Consider the following 15754-nt stretch of genomic DNA (forward strand, 5'->3'; position numbering starts at 1 on the left):
GTCGGGCTGCACGCATTCCTGTAACTTAGAGATGTGGAGGGCAGTGACAGTGGGACCCCTGAGGCTTGACTTTCAGCTTCATTGAGAGACCCTGTCTCGGGAGAACAAGGCTATGAGTGGTAGAGCAGGATGCCCTGCTCTAGCCTCTGCAAATGTGTGCACCCACTCACAAATGTACATATATGACACACACTCACGACCACACACGGGGAGGGAGAGAGAGGGGGAGGGAGGGAAGGAGGGAGGGAGGGAGGGAGGGAGGGAGGGAGGGAGAGAGAGAGAGCACATGCGCCACCTCACTCTACTTTAAAAACCCAGATACAATTAACACTTCCAAGTGAAAATCAATCACATTATCAGACATCATCAACTTATAAAAAAAGCCTGAGAAATAGTCTGGGCTGGTAAAAAGCACTATGTTTCCTCTTGACTTTAGGAGCTGGGAAGTTGTTTCGTTCAGGCTCCTTGGTTGGTGAGCCAAACCCTGAAGAGGGATATCGTCTAAGAGTATGTGTGCAGGAGACCAGGGCTATGGCAGCCCTTGTGGAAATCCAAGGTCAGAAAGTTCCTGGACAGGCATTGAGACCACTCCAGGGGGCGTGGTCTCTTGGTACAAGGGCCCTCCCCTCCCCCCCTCCCCTCCCTTCCCCTGCTGTGTGTTCTTCTCCATTTCTTCCCTGTGCCAGGCTCACTGCAGTAAACATTCTCTACTGCATTACTGTGGTACCTCTGGCTCCCGCACCTTCTTATTTTTATAGCCTAGCACCGTTCTCTCCCATTGCTAGAGGATCATCTTCGGCTTCTAGTTCATGGCTCTGAGTCTCGGGGTCATGTGTGTGACTTCAGTGGATGGGAAACGTGGTCCCCAGTGTCCAGCCTTTAGCACGGAGCCTTTGCCGCTCTTCCTCACTGTGAATGGAATCTCTACTCCCCCATTACTCGGGGCTGGGTTGTGGATTACTTTGTCCACAGAATACAGCAGAAGTGATATGCCACTACTTCCAAAACCAAATCTCAAGGTCTTTCTGAGGACCTCGCCCACCACCTGGAGACCAGGCCCAGGTCAGCCTTGAGAATGAATGAGATGACACTGTGTTCTGACCAAGGCCATCCTTGGCCTGCCTATATCTACATGACCTCTGGACATGGTCAGCAAAGCCACCCACCAAATTACCCACTAATTACAGGCGCACAAGGGAGTCCAGGAAAGTTCAGAGGTGTCCTGGCTAACTTTAACTGTCAGCTTCACACATCTTAGAATTATCTCAAAGGAAATCCTTGATTGAGAAATTGCCTGGCTCGCTTGGCCCATGGCCATGTCTGTGGGAGATTGATTGTGTTGATGTATGAGGACCCAGCCCACTGTGGGCAGCACCATCCCTAGGCAGGCAGTCCTGGTCTATATAAGAAAGCTAGGCACAGGGCTGGAGAGGTGGCTCGGTGGTTAAGAGTGCTGCCTACTCTTCCAGAGGACTCTCAGGTTACATTCTCAACACCCACATGGTGGCTCACAGCAATCTAGTTCCAGGGGACCCAACACCTTCCTCTTGTGGTCTCGGCAGGTACCAGGCATACAGGTATATAGACATATATGCAGGCATCCCCCCGCCCCAAATAACAGTAAAGCATCAATAAAAAGAGAAAGCTAGGTAATCATGAACCCATGGATGAGTAAGCAGTGGTCCTCCATGGTTCCTTCCTGGAGTTCTTGTTCTGATTTCCTGCAATGATGGGTTGTGACCTGGATGTATAAGCCAAGTCAGCTCTTCCCTCCCCACGCTGCTTTTGGACAGAGTGTTTCATCACAGCCACAGAATGACTCCAGGATACCAGGTTAACCATGGACTCACAACTCCAGCAGGTGGTGGTGGTTAATCCTGGCTGGCAAGCTGAGTGGACTGAGAAGTGCCCAGTAAATCACAATTTAGGGTTTACCCATGACGGCATTTCCATAGAGAAGATCAGCTAAGATGTAGGGCTCCCTTAATATGGCCAGCTCCTATAGGCTGTGGAGCCACATAGACAAAAGGGTAAAGGAGAAAGTCCATTCTGTCTCTTCCTGTCTACCAACAACCTGTGTGTGCGCGCGCATGTCCATGTGTGTGCGTACATGTGTGTGTGTGTGTGTGTTTGACATGTCTCTATGTGTGTGTGTATGTGGTATGTGTGTCTCTGTGTCTCTGTGTATAGGTGGGTGGGGTATGTGTGTATGTATGTGGTTTTTTGGTGTATGTGTATGTCCCTATGTATATGTATGTATATATGTATGGTGTATGCATGTGTGTGCATGTGTATGTGTGCATCATCTTTTACTAGCATGTTAGTCTTCTTTCTCAGTGTTAACTAAGTTAGCAGAATGAACAAGAAAATTAATCCGTCCCATGAATACTTGTTCGGTACCACAACATGGACACGCCCGGCTATGAGCTCCTACATCCTAACTGGAAGACATGGATGTGGCAGTAGGTCTTAAGACACATGGATGCTGCCTTTCCCCTTGGCTCCCACATCCAATCTACCACCCAGTCTGGTGGCTCTGCCCCCGGGGAAACTGAGTCCGCCCTCCTGCTGCTGTTTCCTGACCCACTCTGGGGTCGTCTCTCACCACGGCCTTTCAGGCTGTCTCTGTGAAGTGGGTGGAATCCTTTTGCTAAGTCAGACCATCATCCCCTGCTGCTCAGAACCCTCCAGCGGTTCTCCAGATGTCTCTGCATGGCCCTCCAGGCTTCCCTAACACTCAGCTTCATCTCTCGTCTCTCTGCTAGCACGTCCAGTGTTTTCTGTCTTCATCACCCACTCAACCCAGGCTCTGAAGTACCTGCCTCGCCCTTTGTGTGAGTGGCTCTCTCCCTCATTCAGCTATCAGGCCCACGACCTCTCTGTATAAATCACGCACACCAAACACAGCCATGCCCCTCTACCACCGAGTCTCGGCATCGGCAGCCTCGGTACCACCTCGGTTTGTCCACCTCCAGTTCTGCTTGCTTGCTTACATAGGACTTCATCCCAGTACAAAGCAGACCGTCGCCTCTTGCCGAGGATGAGGGGCTTGGGTCTTGTTCATTGCTTTGTTTTTAGCACAAAGGATGCCTCTGGCCATGTCCGTGAGGGTGTTGGCAGAGTGTTTAACTGAATGTGGGTGGTACTGTTCCTAGTCCATGGGATGGAGTCCTGAACTGGATAAGAAGAAAGATGGAGGAAGCCAGAGGAGCAATGGCGTTTCCCTCTCCCTGCTTCCTGACTGTGGACGCAGTGTGACCTCACACAGCGGCTGCCATGCCCTCCCTGACACGACGGGCTATGTCCTCAACCATGAACCACACAGCAATTCTTTCTTCCTTGAATTGTTCTCGTCAGGGATTTTACCACAGCGAGAAGAAGACTGACTGACTAATACAGATCCGTAGGATGCCTGAGCCATCTTCCTGTCACTGTGATGAAATACCAGAGGCAGTGCCCTTATAAAGCGTCAAGGTTTATTTCATTTCTTGGTTTTGGAATTCCCACGAGTGAACAGGCATGCTCATTGTGCCTCTGGTGAGTTGTGTGTGGGCAGGGTGATTCACCTTATGAACCAGGAAGCAAAAAGTGTAGAAGAGTCTAGGGCCCCAAGTCCCCTTTGAGACAGCTCTAAACCTCTAATGAACCATGCAGTGGTGGTGCACACCTTTAATCCCAGCACTTGGGAGGCAGAGCCAGGTGGATCTCTGTGAGTTTGAGGCCAGCCTGGTCTACAGAGTGAGTTCCAGGACAGGAACCAAAACTACACAGAGAAACCAAAAAAATATTTCCCACTGGTCTCCACCTCCCAAAGGTTCCACACTGTTCCTGAAAAGCACCACACAGGGCACCGACCTACATGGGCCACGAGGATACAGCCCACAGGAGAGAAACATTTACCTCAACACATACAGCTTCTTCCTTTGCCCCCAAACCCGCCTCAGCTCTTTCTAATCGCCTTGCTTTTGCTGTGCACTGAATGCTGTTGGCAAGACAGTGCCCCAGACCTCCTAAACGTTTGAGAATCTATACCATGGGGCGTGGGGGCGGGGGGCTGGAACCCGTCACCCTTGTAGGTGCTTGAGCCCGGCTACCCTGTGTTGTGGGGCGATTGTGGCTTCGGGTGGAACATTTCTGTGGCAGGGATGTTTGCTCTCCTCAAGGCACATGCGTCAACAGGTGTTGGTGGAGGAAGATCCGCCATTGGGGTGGATCGAGGACTGAGCCCACAAGGAGGCTCCGGGTGTCAACCTGTGCCAGCAGAGAGTCGGCACTGGCAATGCCGAGCAGTGCGGGATGCTCTTCCCCGCCCAACATCTGGTGCCACAGGCAAGGAGGAGGCAGTGAGCGCTTTATTCTTTTTTAGCATCGTACTAAATTGGCCATGAAGCCAGGGATGGGTGATTGAATTATAAGAAGGCTGGAGCATTAAATAAAATTCCAGGAGACAGGGGGTTTGGTTCAAGGTGGGCTCGACTCTAATGGGAGACGGTACGGATTGAAGAAAAATATAGTAGAAGAGGCAACATCTCTTTTGCTAACAATTCACCTCAGTTAATAATGGGGGTGGACTCATCGTGTGTGAACAAGAGTGCATGTGCAATTATGTGTGCTCCTGTGTCGTAACTCCCTGCAAGGCAACTTGCCCTGGAAAACAACAGTTCCTCCTGGAGGAGATTTCCTGATTCCTTAACTGTCAGCAGCCCCCGCCAGTGTGGCTGGAACATCTCAATGCCGTCTCTTGGTTTCTTGCTCGCGGCTCTTCTGTGTGTCCTTGTCCTCCTCTCTTGTTCACGTCCATCAGTCAAGCAGGCTGACCTTGTCGCCCGATGAGGATGTTAAATCTTGGCTTATTCCGGATCTGTGGGAACTGTGTCAGGCACCAGTGACAGACTCCCTCCGTCAACTGAAGGATGTCAGAGAAGCCACTGCCTCACCTGTCCATCAAGTGTCCCCACTCCCCTGAGCTGGTGCCAGCTCCCGCCTTTGTCTCTCTGGAGGCTTACCCTGGAGGTGTGCTGTGTTTACCAGTCAGTTCCCAGGGGCAGGGCCGGAGGCAGAGAAGCCAGACTTGCTTACTGACGTCCATCCCATGTCCCATAAACATTCCGGCTATGGCTGATCTGGGGTAGACCCACCCAGAGCTAGGAGGGCATTCGCTTCTTCTTCTTCTTTTTTTTTTTTTTTTTTTTTTTTTTTTTTTCGAGACAGGGTTTCTCTGTGTAGCTTTGCGCCTTTCCTGGAACTCACTTTGGAGACCAGACTGGCCTCGAACTCACAGAGATCCACCTGCCTCTGCCTCCCGAGTGCTGGGATTAAAGGCGTGCACCACCACCGCCTGGCGGGCATTCGCTTCTACACTCTGTGTTCAGTATTTTTCTGTTGCTGTGTTAGGACACCCCGACTGGAATCAGCTTAGGAGAGGAAGGCTTTGCTTTGACGGACAGTCCTGGAGGGGATGCAGTCAGTCATTGTGGGGAGAGTGAGCCTACAGTAGCACTGGCCTGGCTGTCAGAGCGAGGGCAGGAAGTGTGGCCAGGCCATAAAACCTCGGGGCTGGATCCTGAGGACCTCCCTCCCCCGGGGAGGCTCTGCCTTCCAAAGGTCTCATAGCTGCCAGAAATCGAGCCACCAACTGGGGACCAAGTGTCCAAACATGTGAGCCTGTGAACACTTCGTATTCAAACTGCAAGGCTCCTCCCGTAGTACTTTTGCCACACAGATGTTTTAACCGCCGATAACCACGAGAAACTAGATAAGAGTAAAATGTATAAAGGCATCGAGATGAGTGTTGGGGGTGAGGGGGGAGGTGGATTATCAGGTAAGTGCACTATGAACATCTGAGTTCAAATCCCCAGATCCTATGTGAAAAAACAGGAGTGGTTGCATGCATGCCTATAACCCAGCCCGGGTAGAAGTAGGGGGATTATTTGAGGCGGGATGGAGGGCAGGGTGTCACTGACCACTAGCCTAGCTCCAGCTTCAGTGAGAGACCCTGTCTCAAGGGACTAGGTGGAGAGTGACGGAGTAAAATATCCAGTGTCCTCCATTGCCATCTATGAATGTGCATGGACATCTCACTTTACATATACACAAATGTGCATACATCACACACATGCACACACACACATGGGATGGCTTTCTGGTAGCTGTTTGTGTATTAATATTTATTTAATTATAGATTTAAATAATAGCTGTGTTTAATAAGCAACTTGCACGTTTCCTGACAATTTAATGATGGGTTCTAGGCGCAAGCTGGTTCACCCATGCTTGTCAGACTCCTGAACCTAGGTCTCCCTGATTTAGGCAGGGATCTGGGGCTTACACAGATCCAGGCACCCACAAGCCTCTGTGGCATTACCAGCTGCTGCTAGGAAATGCACAGATTGTTGTGGGAAGCCTAGCTTGGTGCCCGAAGAGCCTGGGGTGCCTCTTTTTGGGGACTCCGAGTTGGCAGCTGCTGGTAAGAATGGACGTGGTTGGGCTGGAGAGGGGGCCCAGCTATTAAGAGCATGCAGCTGCTCTTGCCAAGGACCTGAGTTTGGCTCCCAACACCCAAGTCACAATTGCTTGTAACTCCAGCTCCAGAAGAGCTGATGTCCACTTCTGGCCTCTGAGGGCCCTGTACTCATGAGAGCAAAGACACATGTGCAAATAATTGAAAATTAAAATAAAATCTAAAAAAAAAAAGAATGGACACGGGTGTAATGGTGTCCACGAGGATCAATTAATCCTGTGTTTGGGCCTTTTTGAACCCCATAAAATCCTCATTATTTGCTTCCTGCTACAGCTGGGCCAGGTAAGTCCTGGCTTCTCCATCTCACCTCTCACTAGTCTCTAGAGCCTCATGGTTTCCCAAGGCATCAGCCGCAGAAGTCCTCAGAAGTCCTCAGAACATGGTTTCAGACACAACGTGTCTCAGCCCTGGATTCTGAGTCATGTTCACGTGCCGTCCTGTGCTCGGCTCAACTTGAGACTCTCAGGCTGAACCCTATTGGTCAGCCCTGAGCGGAGGACATCACCTGCCGGAGAACGGCAGCATCATCTGTGATGTCACGAAACTGCTGGGGCTGCCTTCACAGAGTGCCACGGGCTGCGTGCGCTGTTTTCCACAGCTGTGGAGGCTGAAGTCCAAGGCAAGGCGTGGACAGGCTGGGCTGGTCCTGGAGCATCTCTTCCTGGTTTGCTGGGAGGCCCCCTGCTTGCTTTGTCCTCATGCGCTTCTGTGCATGAATTCCCGACATGTCCCCCTCTTCTTACAAGAGCACAGACTGGATAAGGATGCTCTAGACCCCATTTAACCTCAATTACCTCTTTAGTGGCCCTTGTTCTAAGTCACGCGGGGCTTCAAGGCTGGGACTTTCTTCAGGGTAGGGATGGGAGGAGTAGTTCCTTCACAGGGAGAACCAGACACTCGAAACCTGGCTGGCACACGGTAGTGTGAGCTTCAGCTAGGGACCACACCTTGGCCATTAGGTCATTCACCGTTTGCTACCATTTCTTCCCTTTCAACAGAATGTTGAAATGTGGAGTGTTCTCATCCGCGCTCTGTGGCTGCAACCAACACTGACCAAAAGCAACTCGGGGGAGAAAAGGATTTAGCTGGCTTACAGCTCCAGGCTCTCTCCGTCATTTTGGGAAAGTCGAGGCAGGGGACTTGAAGCAGCTGGTCACATGACATCCACAGTCGTGGGCGGAGAGAAATGAATGCACACATGCCTGCCGTTCAGCTTGCTCTCTCCTTGTCATTCAGCCCAGGGCCCAGACCGTGGAATAATACTGCACCCAGTCAGGGTGGATTTTTCCCATCTCAGTTAACTCAATTGAGAAAAAAAAACCTTCACAGGCATGGCTACAGGCTGACCCAACCTAGACAACTAAGACCCTCTTGAGACCCTCTTGGGATTCACTGAGACCCTCTTCCTGGTGATTCCACATTGAGTTAAGTTGACAGTCAAAACTAAACATCCCACTAACTCAGCTATGCCTCCAGCCCTAAATGCTTTTTTTATTGAATACAATTTGAGTGATAGTATTTTGGGTTAAGTAAAACATTACTGGAATTGTTTCCATCTGTTCCTTTTCTAGCGTGGATAGTTATGAACTTAAAGATTACATCATGGCCCAGCCCCTGGAGAGTAGACAGGGCCACCCCTCATATGGAAAGGGAATGTTGCCCTTACGGTCCTTTCTTGACCCTTTGCCTAGCCCTATTACCTATTCACCACCTCCTTTTCCATCTTCCACTTGGCCTCAGCCATTAGTCTACACTGCCGGACAGAGGCAAGGGACCTTACAGGTGATGAGGGGGTAAAGAAGGTGATTTGTGCCCCTCCTTGTGGTCTGGCTTGGAGGGGCAGTGTCTAAGACTCTGACCCTCAGTGCTCCCCTCATGTGTGTTTTCTGCAAAAGCAAATGGATAAAAAAGGTTTTCACCTCTTATTTCACCTTCAGTGGCTAAATCCAAAGCCCTGTTTTATTCTCCTGCCAGTTCCCTGGAAGGAGCTAAGGGGTGAAGAGAAAAAATGTTTTATCTAGGGGCGGAGAGGACGGCTCAGTTGTTAAAGAGCGTGGCACCAAGTGTGAGGACCCCAGAAACCCACACTAATGCCAGCTGGCCTCGTTGGAGGGTCTATAATTCTCCCTGAGATGTAAAACCAAAATAGGTCCCTTTCTCTTTCAAAGATTACCCTCCTGTAAGTATTCCAGTGGGTGTCTAGGGAAAGGCTTATCCCACCAGCCCTACCCCACCCCGTCCCCAGCCTGACGGGCAGTGTCCACTGGCTCATAACTCATTGCATACAGGGCTTACTCACCGGCTTCGTACGAGATCCTTTTTGAGGTTTATTATTTCCTTGTCTATATACCTAATGTTCTTCACTGTCTTGTCTATGACCTGATGGGAAGACAGGAGAGGAGAGGAGAGGAGACATTAGTACAGTTGCTCCGGATGGAGTCGGATAACAGAGCCCCTGTACCCAGTGAGATAATCAATATGCAAAGGGAAAAGCTCTACTCCAGCTCATGGCTGTGGAGGCTCTGGGCTGTGGCCGCGTGGTCCTGTGTTGCTTTGGATCTGTGTCAGGATCGGGGTGTGTGGCACAGTGGAATGGCTCACTTCATGGCTGGGAGGCAAAAGGGAGGAGCCATGCACCCCATGACCAGAGACCTCTCACTAGGCTCCACCTCCCAGCAGCTCCACACTGAGGACTAGGACATCCAACACAAAAATGGTAGCGATGCTTGTCCAGGTTGGAAGGCTCCGGGCATGTGAGTCCATCTCTGCATTGGTAGGGGCCACGTGGCACAGCAGTCATGGTAAGGATTCTGGAGGAACGTAGCCCCGATTTCTCATCTTGGTCTGTTGGATGACTATTGTGTGGACTGGGCCCCCAAATTACTTCCTTTTACAACCACTATAGAGGTCACTTAGCCTATCTTCCTTTCTTTCTTCCTTTCTTCCTTCCTTTCTTTTCCTTCCTTCCTTCCTTCCTTCCTTCCTTCCTTCCTTCCTTCCTTCCTTCCTTCCTTCCTTCCTTCCTTCCTTCCTTCCTTCCTTCCTTTCTCTTTCTTTCTTTCTTTCTTTCTTTCTTTCTTTCTTTCTTTCTTTCTTTCTTTCTTTCTTTCTTTTCTTTCTTTCTTTTTTCCTTCCTTCCTTCCTTCCTTCCTTCCTTCCTTCCTTCCTTCCTTCCTTCCTTCCTTCCTTCCTTCCTTCCTTCCTTCTTTCCTTCCTTCTTCTCTCTCTCTCTCTCTCTCTCTCTCTCTATCATCTATCTATCTTATCTATCTATCTATCTATCTATCTATCTATCTATCTATCTATCTATCTATCTATCTTATCTATCTATCTATCTATGAGTGAGAAGCCTCAAAAGTACAGTCCCAGTCCACAGGGCAACACAGACAGATGATGGTGTCTCATGAGATGCTAGTGGGGCTGGGTTATAGTAGCTCCCTGGTAGAACATTTGCCTAGCAGGTGTAGAAGCAGCAGCAGCAGCAGCAAGAACAGCAAGTGAGACTGCAGTGGAGCTGCACAGTGACGTCATAGGGCAATGCAGTATTCCTGGGTGGTAATGCTGGAGTCGGCATACCTACTGCTCTGGCGGTTATGTGAGAGTGCTCTAGGGGCTGGCTACGTGGTTAAAAGGCTTGCTGCACAAGTTCAGATCCCCAGAACCCACATAATTGCAGATAGGCATGGCAGTACTCTTGTAAGTCCAGCCTGGGAAGGTGGAGGTGTGGGATCCCCAGAGCAAACTGGATAGCAAGACTTGCCACATTGACGAGCTCTGAGTTTGATGGAAAGACCTTGCCTTATTGAGTAAGGTGAAAGAACAATGGAGGATGATCCCTGACATCAACCTCGGAGTCCACATGTACACACACCCATGTGCATGTATGTCCATGTGCATGCACATACACATGCACACATACCCATGTGCACCCCAATATATAAGTACCACATGTGCAAAAGGCATACACACATGCACACCATATGCCACACGCCATACATACATAAAAATAAAAATAAAATTAAAAGATACAGTGAATGCAATTACATGGGGCACGGGACACTTGCTGTGGTGATAACTGTGTGTTACTGGCTTATGTGGTTGCTGTATTGCATTTTTATGATTTTGAGAGTTTTCTTTATACAAATCCGTTCACTCTAAGCCAGGCTGCTGTTGTGCTGGCAACAGCCTTGGGTGTCCCGTGTTTATCTAGCCTCTTGATTGTATTGTTTTCCTCCTGTGATGGATTTAATCTGGGGTGATTTTGTTCATCAAGTCCTGAGCAACAGGGATCTCTTTCTCTTTCTCTCATGCATACACACATATATACAGGTGGGTGGCAGGCTGTACCACCTAGGGTTGCTCTGTGATGTCTGTACAATGACTGTGAGACCCAACAATGCATTCCTCAGGTGTCCCCATCGGAAAAGGGTGCACAGCTGTATGCACTCTGCCTACAGCAATCCCACTGACGTCCAAAGAAAGAAGGCAGCTTCCCCGTGAGGATGTCTATCACCGTGGTGTGAATCACTCTGCAGAAACCTCAGTGCCCAGCAGACAGGCATTGTGGGACTGAGCCACGGTTTGCCCAGACAAAGAAATGGTTCAATTCTGTTGCTAATGCTTCATGTTGCTGTAGACGTTTGTTTATTGGCATGAAAGAGTGGCGGTGGGCTATAATTTCAAGGGAAAATGTAGCTTATACGACATAAAGAAATTTGATCATAGACAGTGCTCATATTTCCTTTTTCTAGAAATTCCTAACAATTTTCTATCATCCCATACAGGTGATTTTTTTAAAAAAATTGTTGGCAAAGAATTTATGTCATAATAGAATGATCTGGAAATACAATAAACCAACGACAGAGATGTCATATCAGGGTGTCTGTAAGTTAATTTAACAATCATTTTGACTTGGGTTGTTCTTTTCCTAATTTTCTGTAATTTACATATATTAATTCTAATTAAATAATGGTGTCTTTCATGTTTATACAACAATTTTGACTAATTCTCTTGATGCCGAAAAATAGAAATGTTGCAAGCTGATTTCAGTTGAGTTGTCTAAGGTCCTGGAAGTGATGTGAGTTTTATGCATGACATCAGGCAGGCTCTGGATGGGACCTAAAAGCTCATGCCCCATAGTTCCACAAAAGGAGTGGAGCACTGTAGAGCTACAGAGCTGTTGGAAGATCTGGAAAGCCAATCAGGGCCAGTAAAAGAACCCCTGGAAATTAGCCAATGAAGGCCACCCTGGCCACCCTTAGGGCAGGACTAAAGGAAAGGGTCCTGAGAGACCCTGGAGTTGGCCTGCCTGACATAGGCTGGACTCCTGGGAAGCTGGGTTCAGTTGCAGGTGCTGAGAGACAGATGGCGAAACCCTGAGCCTTCCCTTCATTCTACCCTCCAGTTTCCTGCTGGAACTTTCTACTGTTTGAACCTAGGGATCCTGGAGAATGTAGTTTTTAATGATGGGCTCCTACATGGGATTTGAGAAATGGAAATGAAGGCCCAAAGGAGATGGTTTTGGGGTTATGGCATGGGCTTAGTAATTGGGTCATAGCTAAGACGGGGCTTCAACAAGGTGGAAGTGGCCTTGGCTCCAGACCACTTTGCACTAGAAAGCTGGTTCTTGCTTTTAAATGGGTCATCACAGACCGTAACTTTAGATAGCCTTTATCCTTTGATCTTAAATAAGCACTCACAGTGTCTCCCGTGGCTTTGAGGTACACCCAGAACTGGGGTCCTTCCCTGTCATTTCTTCTGAATGGCTTTCTGCCACTATAACAAACACCCCGTGTGGCGGCCAGCTTATAAAGAGAAAAGGTTTATTTTGGATCACAGTCTCGGTCCATAATGGACTGGCCCATGGCTGTGAGGCCATGAGGAGACAGACAGTACATATGGTGGAGAAACATAGAAGAGCAAACGTCTTACCCCATGATGGCCAAGGGAAAGAGAGTAAAGGAGACACCCGGGTCCCACAACCCCTTTAAAGGGCACACCCCCAAGACCTAAAGACCTCCTTAGAGTCTTTGCCCCTTAAAGGCTCTAGAACTTCCCAGTAGTGTCAAACCTTTACTACATGAGCCTTTGTGGAACATTCCAGATCCATGACTCTCAAATATCTACAGCCCTCTTTTGCATCCCTTCCTTTTCCGGGAACTACTGAATGTCCGTATCCTTACAGGCCACCCCTTCCTGCATTAGAACGCATCTGACCTGGGTCCCTCTTGCTGGTGTCCTTACATTTCATGTTAATATCGACACTGGGTCTTTTCACCCGGGGGACACAACTCCCAAATAACTCCACACTGAAGAATTTATTCTCGTTACAAAGCTGGAAAACGTATTAGAAAGTCAGATTAAGAGAAGAACAGGAGAGAATAAGCAGCATGCTAAGCCCATGGCCAACTGTGCTCTTTGATTTGGGCTATGATTCTTAGCCAGGGACCAATCTTAGGGGCAGTTCACTTTATCTGTCCCTGCTCTCTTCGGATGTGTGATTGTCTTTGGAGCCTCTGGTTTTCCGGTTGCTCTCTGAATATGAGTGATGGCATCGTTCTTTGTTTTCTAGAAAACAGTCATGTCTCTGCCCTGCATATGTCTCCCTCAGCAGGTGCTGACAGCATCCCGCCTCTGACAGATGACGTGAGGTGTGCAGCAGAGGACTGTGAAAGATGCATTGTGGCGTCTGTGATGGACCAGGCTGAGGACTGATGGGTGTGGGGAGGTGGTGGCCTCTTTAGATAGCCACTGTTGGGGGTGATTTAACTGAAAAGAAAAGGTCTTTGCTTTTCAGCAGGAGGCCTGCCTCTGTTGTTTAGAATCTGACAGCTGCTGAGAAAGCCACATTCAGAGCCTCAGTTTCCCCATCTGTTCAATGGCGCTCATGCTAATCCTACCAGAACTTTCGCCTTATTTGCTACCCGTTATCCTAACGACATTCCTCCTCAAATGTGTGATGTCATCTGTCTGCGCCACATTGCAATTCCACTTTGTAAGGGAGACTTAGAAAGGTTTTGAAAAAGACATGCCAGCGAGTGGTGAAGTGGTGAAGCCTGGGTGTGGAAATGGGCTCCAGTGACATCAGAGCATTTTCTCTTTGTAAAACACTTTCCCAAGTGTAGCCCTGGCTTAACTTGAACTCATGATCCTCCTGCCTCAGCCTCCCAAGTGCTGGGACTACAGGCATGCACCATCATGGCCAGCAAAATGTATGTTCTTAATAACAAGAGCATGCCTCCCTCATTAGTGCCCTATTTTGCATAGTAGGAACTAGCTATTGATTTAGATAGCTTATCCATTGAATTTTGGTTAGATTTCCCGATTAAGACTTCTATAAGGCAGACAATCAGCATGATTTATTGAAGGTCACGGCCAGAGAGCCAATCTTCTAAATACTTGTTTTCTCTGTTTTATGAAAGGATGCTCCAAACTCATCTTTGTTAAACCTTAAAACATGATCTCCCTGGAATCAGATTAAGATGGAAACGAATTCCCGTTAAGTGCGGCTGGGTTGATGTAGACATCGGGGGGAACAGCTGGGATGCTCCCTGGAGCTGTGTCGGGGGAGGGTGACTGTTTGAAAAGAGATCAGGGGTGAGCAAGCCGGAGACCAGACAGTTCTTGGGACAGACTGCAGCAGGCTGCGGGGTGGGGCTCTTGAGACTTCAGTTTGCAGCCGATAGTTAAATATTTGATGGTGGCTTTATGCTGTAGGTGGGTACTTTCCTTTGGGGGAGAGATGTTTTATTTATTTATTTTTTTATTGTTGTCTTAGGGTTTCTATTGCTGTGATAGAACAGCATGACCAAAAGCAACTTGGCAAGGACAGGTTTATTCAGCGTATACTTCTATATCACTGTCCATCGCTGAGGGAAGTAAGGATGGAAACCTGGAGGCCGGAACTGAAACAGAAGCCATGGAGGACCCTGCTGACTGACTTGCTTTCCATGGCTTGCTCAGCTTGCTTTCTTGTAACACCGAGGACCACTTGTTCAGAGATGGAACCTCCCACCGTGGGCTTGGGCTTTGCACATCAATCATTAATCAAGAAAATGTCCCCATAGTCATGCCTACAAGCTAATTGTAGAGGGGCATTTTCTTAAGGAAGATCCCTTCTTCCTAGACAGGTCTAGGTTTGTGTCATGTTGACAAGAAAAAACCAAACAAAAACTAACCATCACAGTCATATGAAGATACAAAACAAGGAGCCAGGGATTCACAAGATGAGGAGCCTTGGCCTGCCTGTGGCCAAGGCTTCAAAGAGAAGTGTGGAGAGTTCGATTGAGTTCCTCCAGAAACCCTTTGTGGAGGGCCAGTGGCACTCCCCTTCTCCACACTTCCTTATGAACCCAGGGGACTCCCCTTTCCCATACTTCCTTGTGAACAAAGTTGGGTCTGGCCATTGAAAGAGAGACATGATAGAAAAGGGGATGTCTTCTGGGGTGGGAGACAAGGAAGTTCCTGCTAAGAACTTAGGGGCATTTTTAGGGTATGAAGGGAGCAGGGGACGAGCAGCCAGAGTCCTGGGGAAGAAAGCCCCTGCTGTCTTGGCTCTGAGCTCCCCTCTCTGTTTCAGAATGAGTGGAGAGATGGCCGAACTGCAGGGTAGTAACTGTCTAGGGAGGGGACGAGGTACCTCTAATGTGGATACCGTGGGACCACTCTGGCCATGCTGGGACAATCAGGTTCCCTGTGCCCGTGATGTGCGGACCTACTGTGTTTGTGGAACATCCTTCCCTTACCGTCCCAGTGTACACTGCTTCCTTTCTCCTTCCCAGGAATCCTCCCAGGCATCCTTATTTTTATCTTGCCAGAAGGGAACCCCAGGACCCTAGAGACAGTGACTTCTTCAAGGTCACGGAGACAATGGTATGGAATACAGTGTTCTCACTACCCTTCTCTGACACATGGGTCAGCGAACCGTGACCTTCTGTACTGGGATCCTTGTGGCCAAACCCTTGTCTGTGGGTGGTTTCCTGTTCTAACAGCTGCCTTCAGCGACTGTCTTTCTTCCCTAAAGATGTCTTCATGTTGTCTTCCCTCTCAGCCTCAGTCTCCATCACTGCCAGGTGCAGACGATACACACAGCATCCCATCGCTTTGCTCTTATTTCTTTTGACCCCCTACACAGGGTATCGGGGCTCCAAAGTAGTGCCTGCCTGGTCCTCACCTGGAAACTGTGAGAAACTCAACTCCACTCTTGGTACAGGGAGCTTAGCCAAGTTTACCAAGCAA

General features: G+C 49.0%; 1 protein-coding gene across 2 annotated transcripts in view; it reads right to left on the reverse strand.

Annotated features, from left to right (window-relative positions):
- Ccdc60 (coiled-coil domain containing 60) overlaps window positions 1-15754 on the reverse strand; it is a 158287-nt gene that overhangs the window by 84725 nt on the left and 57808 nt on the right. For both annotated transcript variants that reach the window (XM_076560171.1, XM_006970818.4), the window contains exon 2: window positions 8817-8896. In XM_076560171.1, coding sequence (XP_076416286.1) covers window positions 8817-8896 — 80 coding nt within the window. The remainder of the gene's footprint in view (window positions 1-8816; window positions 8897-15754) is intronic.

The sequence above is a fragment of the Peromyscus maniculatus genome, chromosome 23 (genome assembly GCF_049852395.1).
Source record: "Peromyscus maniculatus bairdii isolate BWxNUB_F1_BW_parent chromosome 23, HU_Pman_BW_mat_3.1, whole genome shotgun sequence".
In the NCBI taxonomy this organism is placed as follows: Eukaryota; Metazoa; Chordata; class Mammalia; order Rodentia; family Cricetidae; genus Peromyscus; species Peromyscus maniculatus.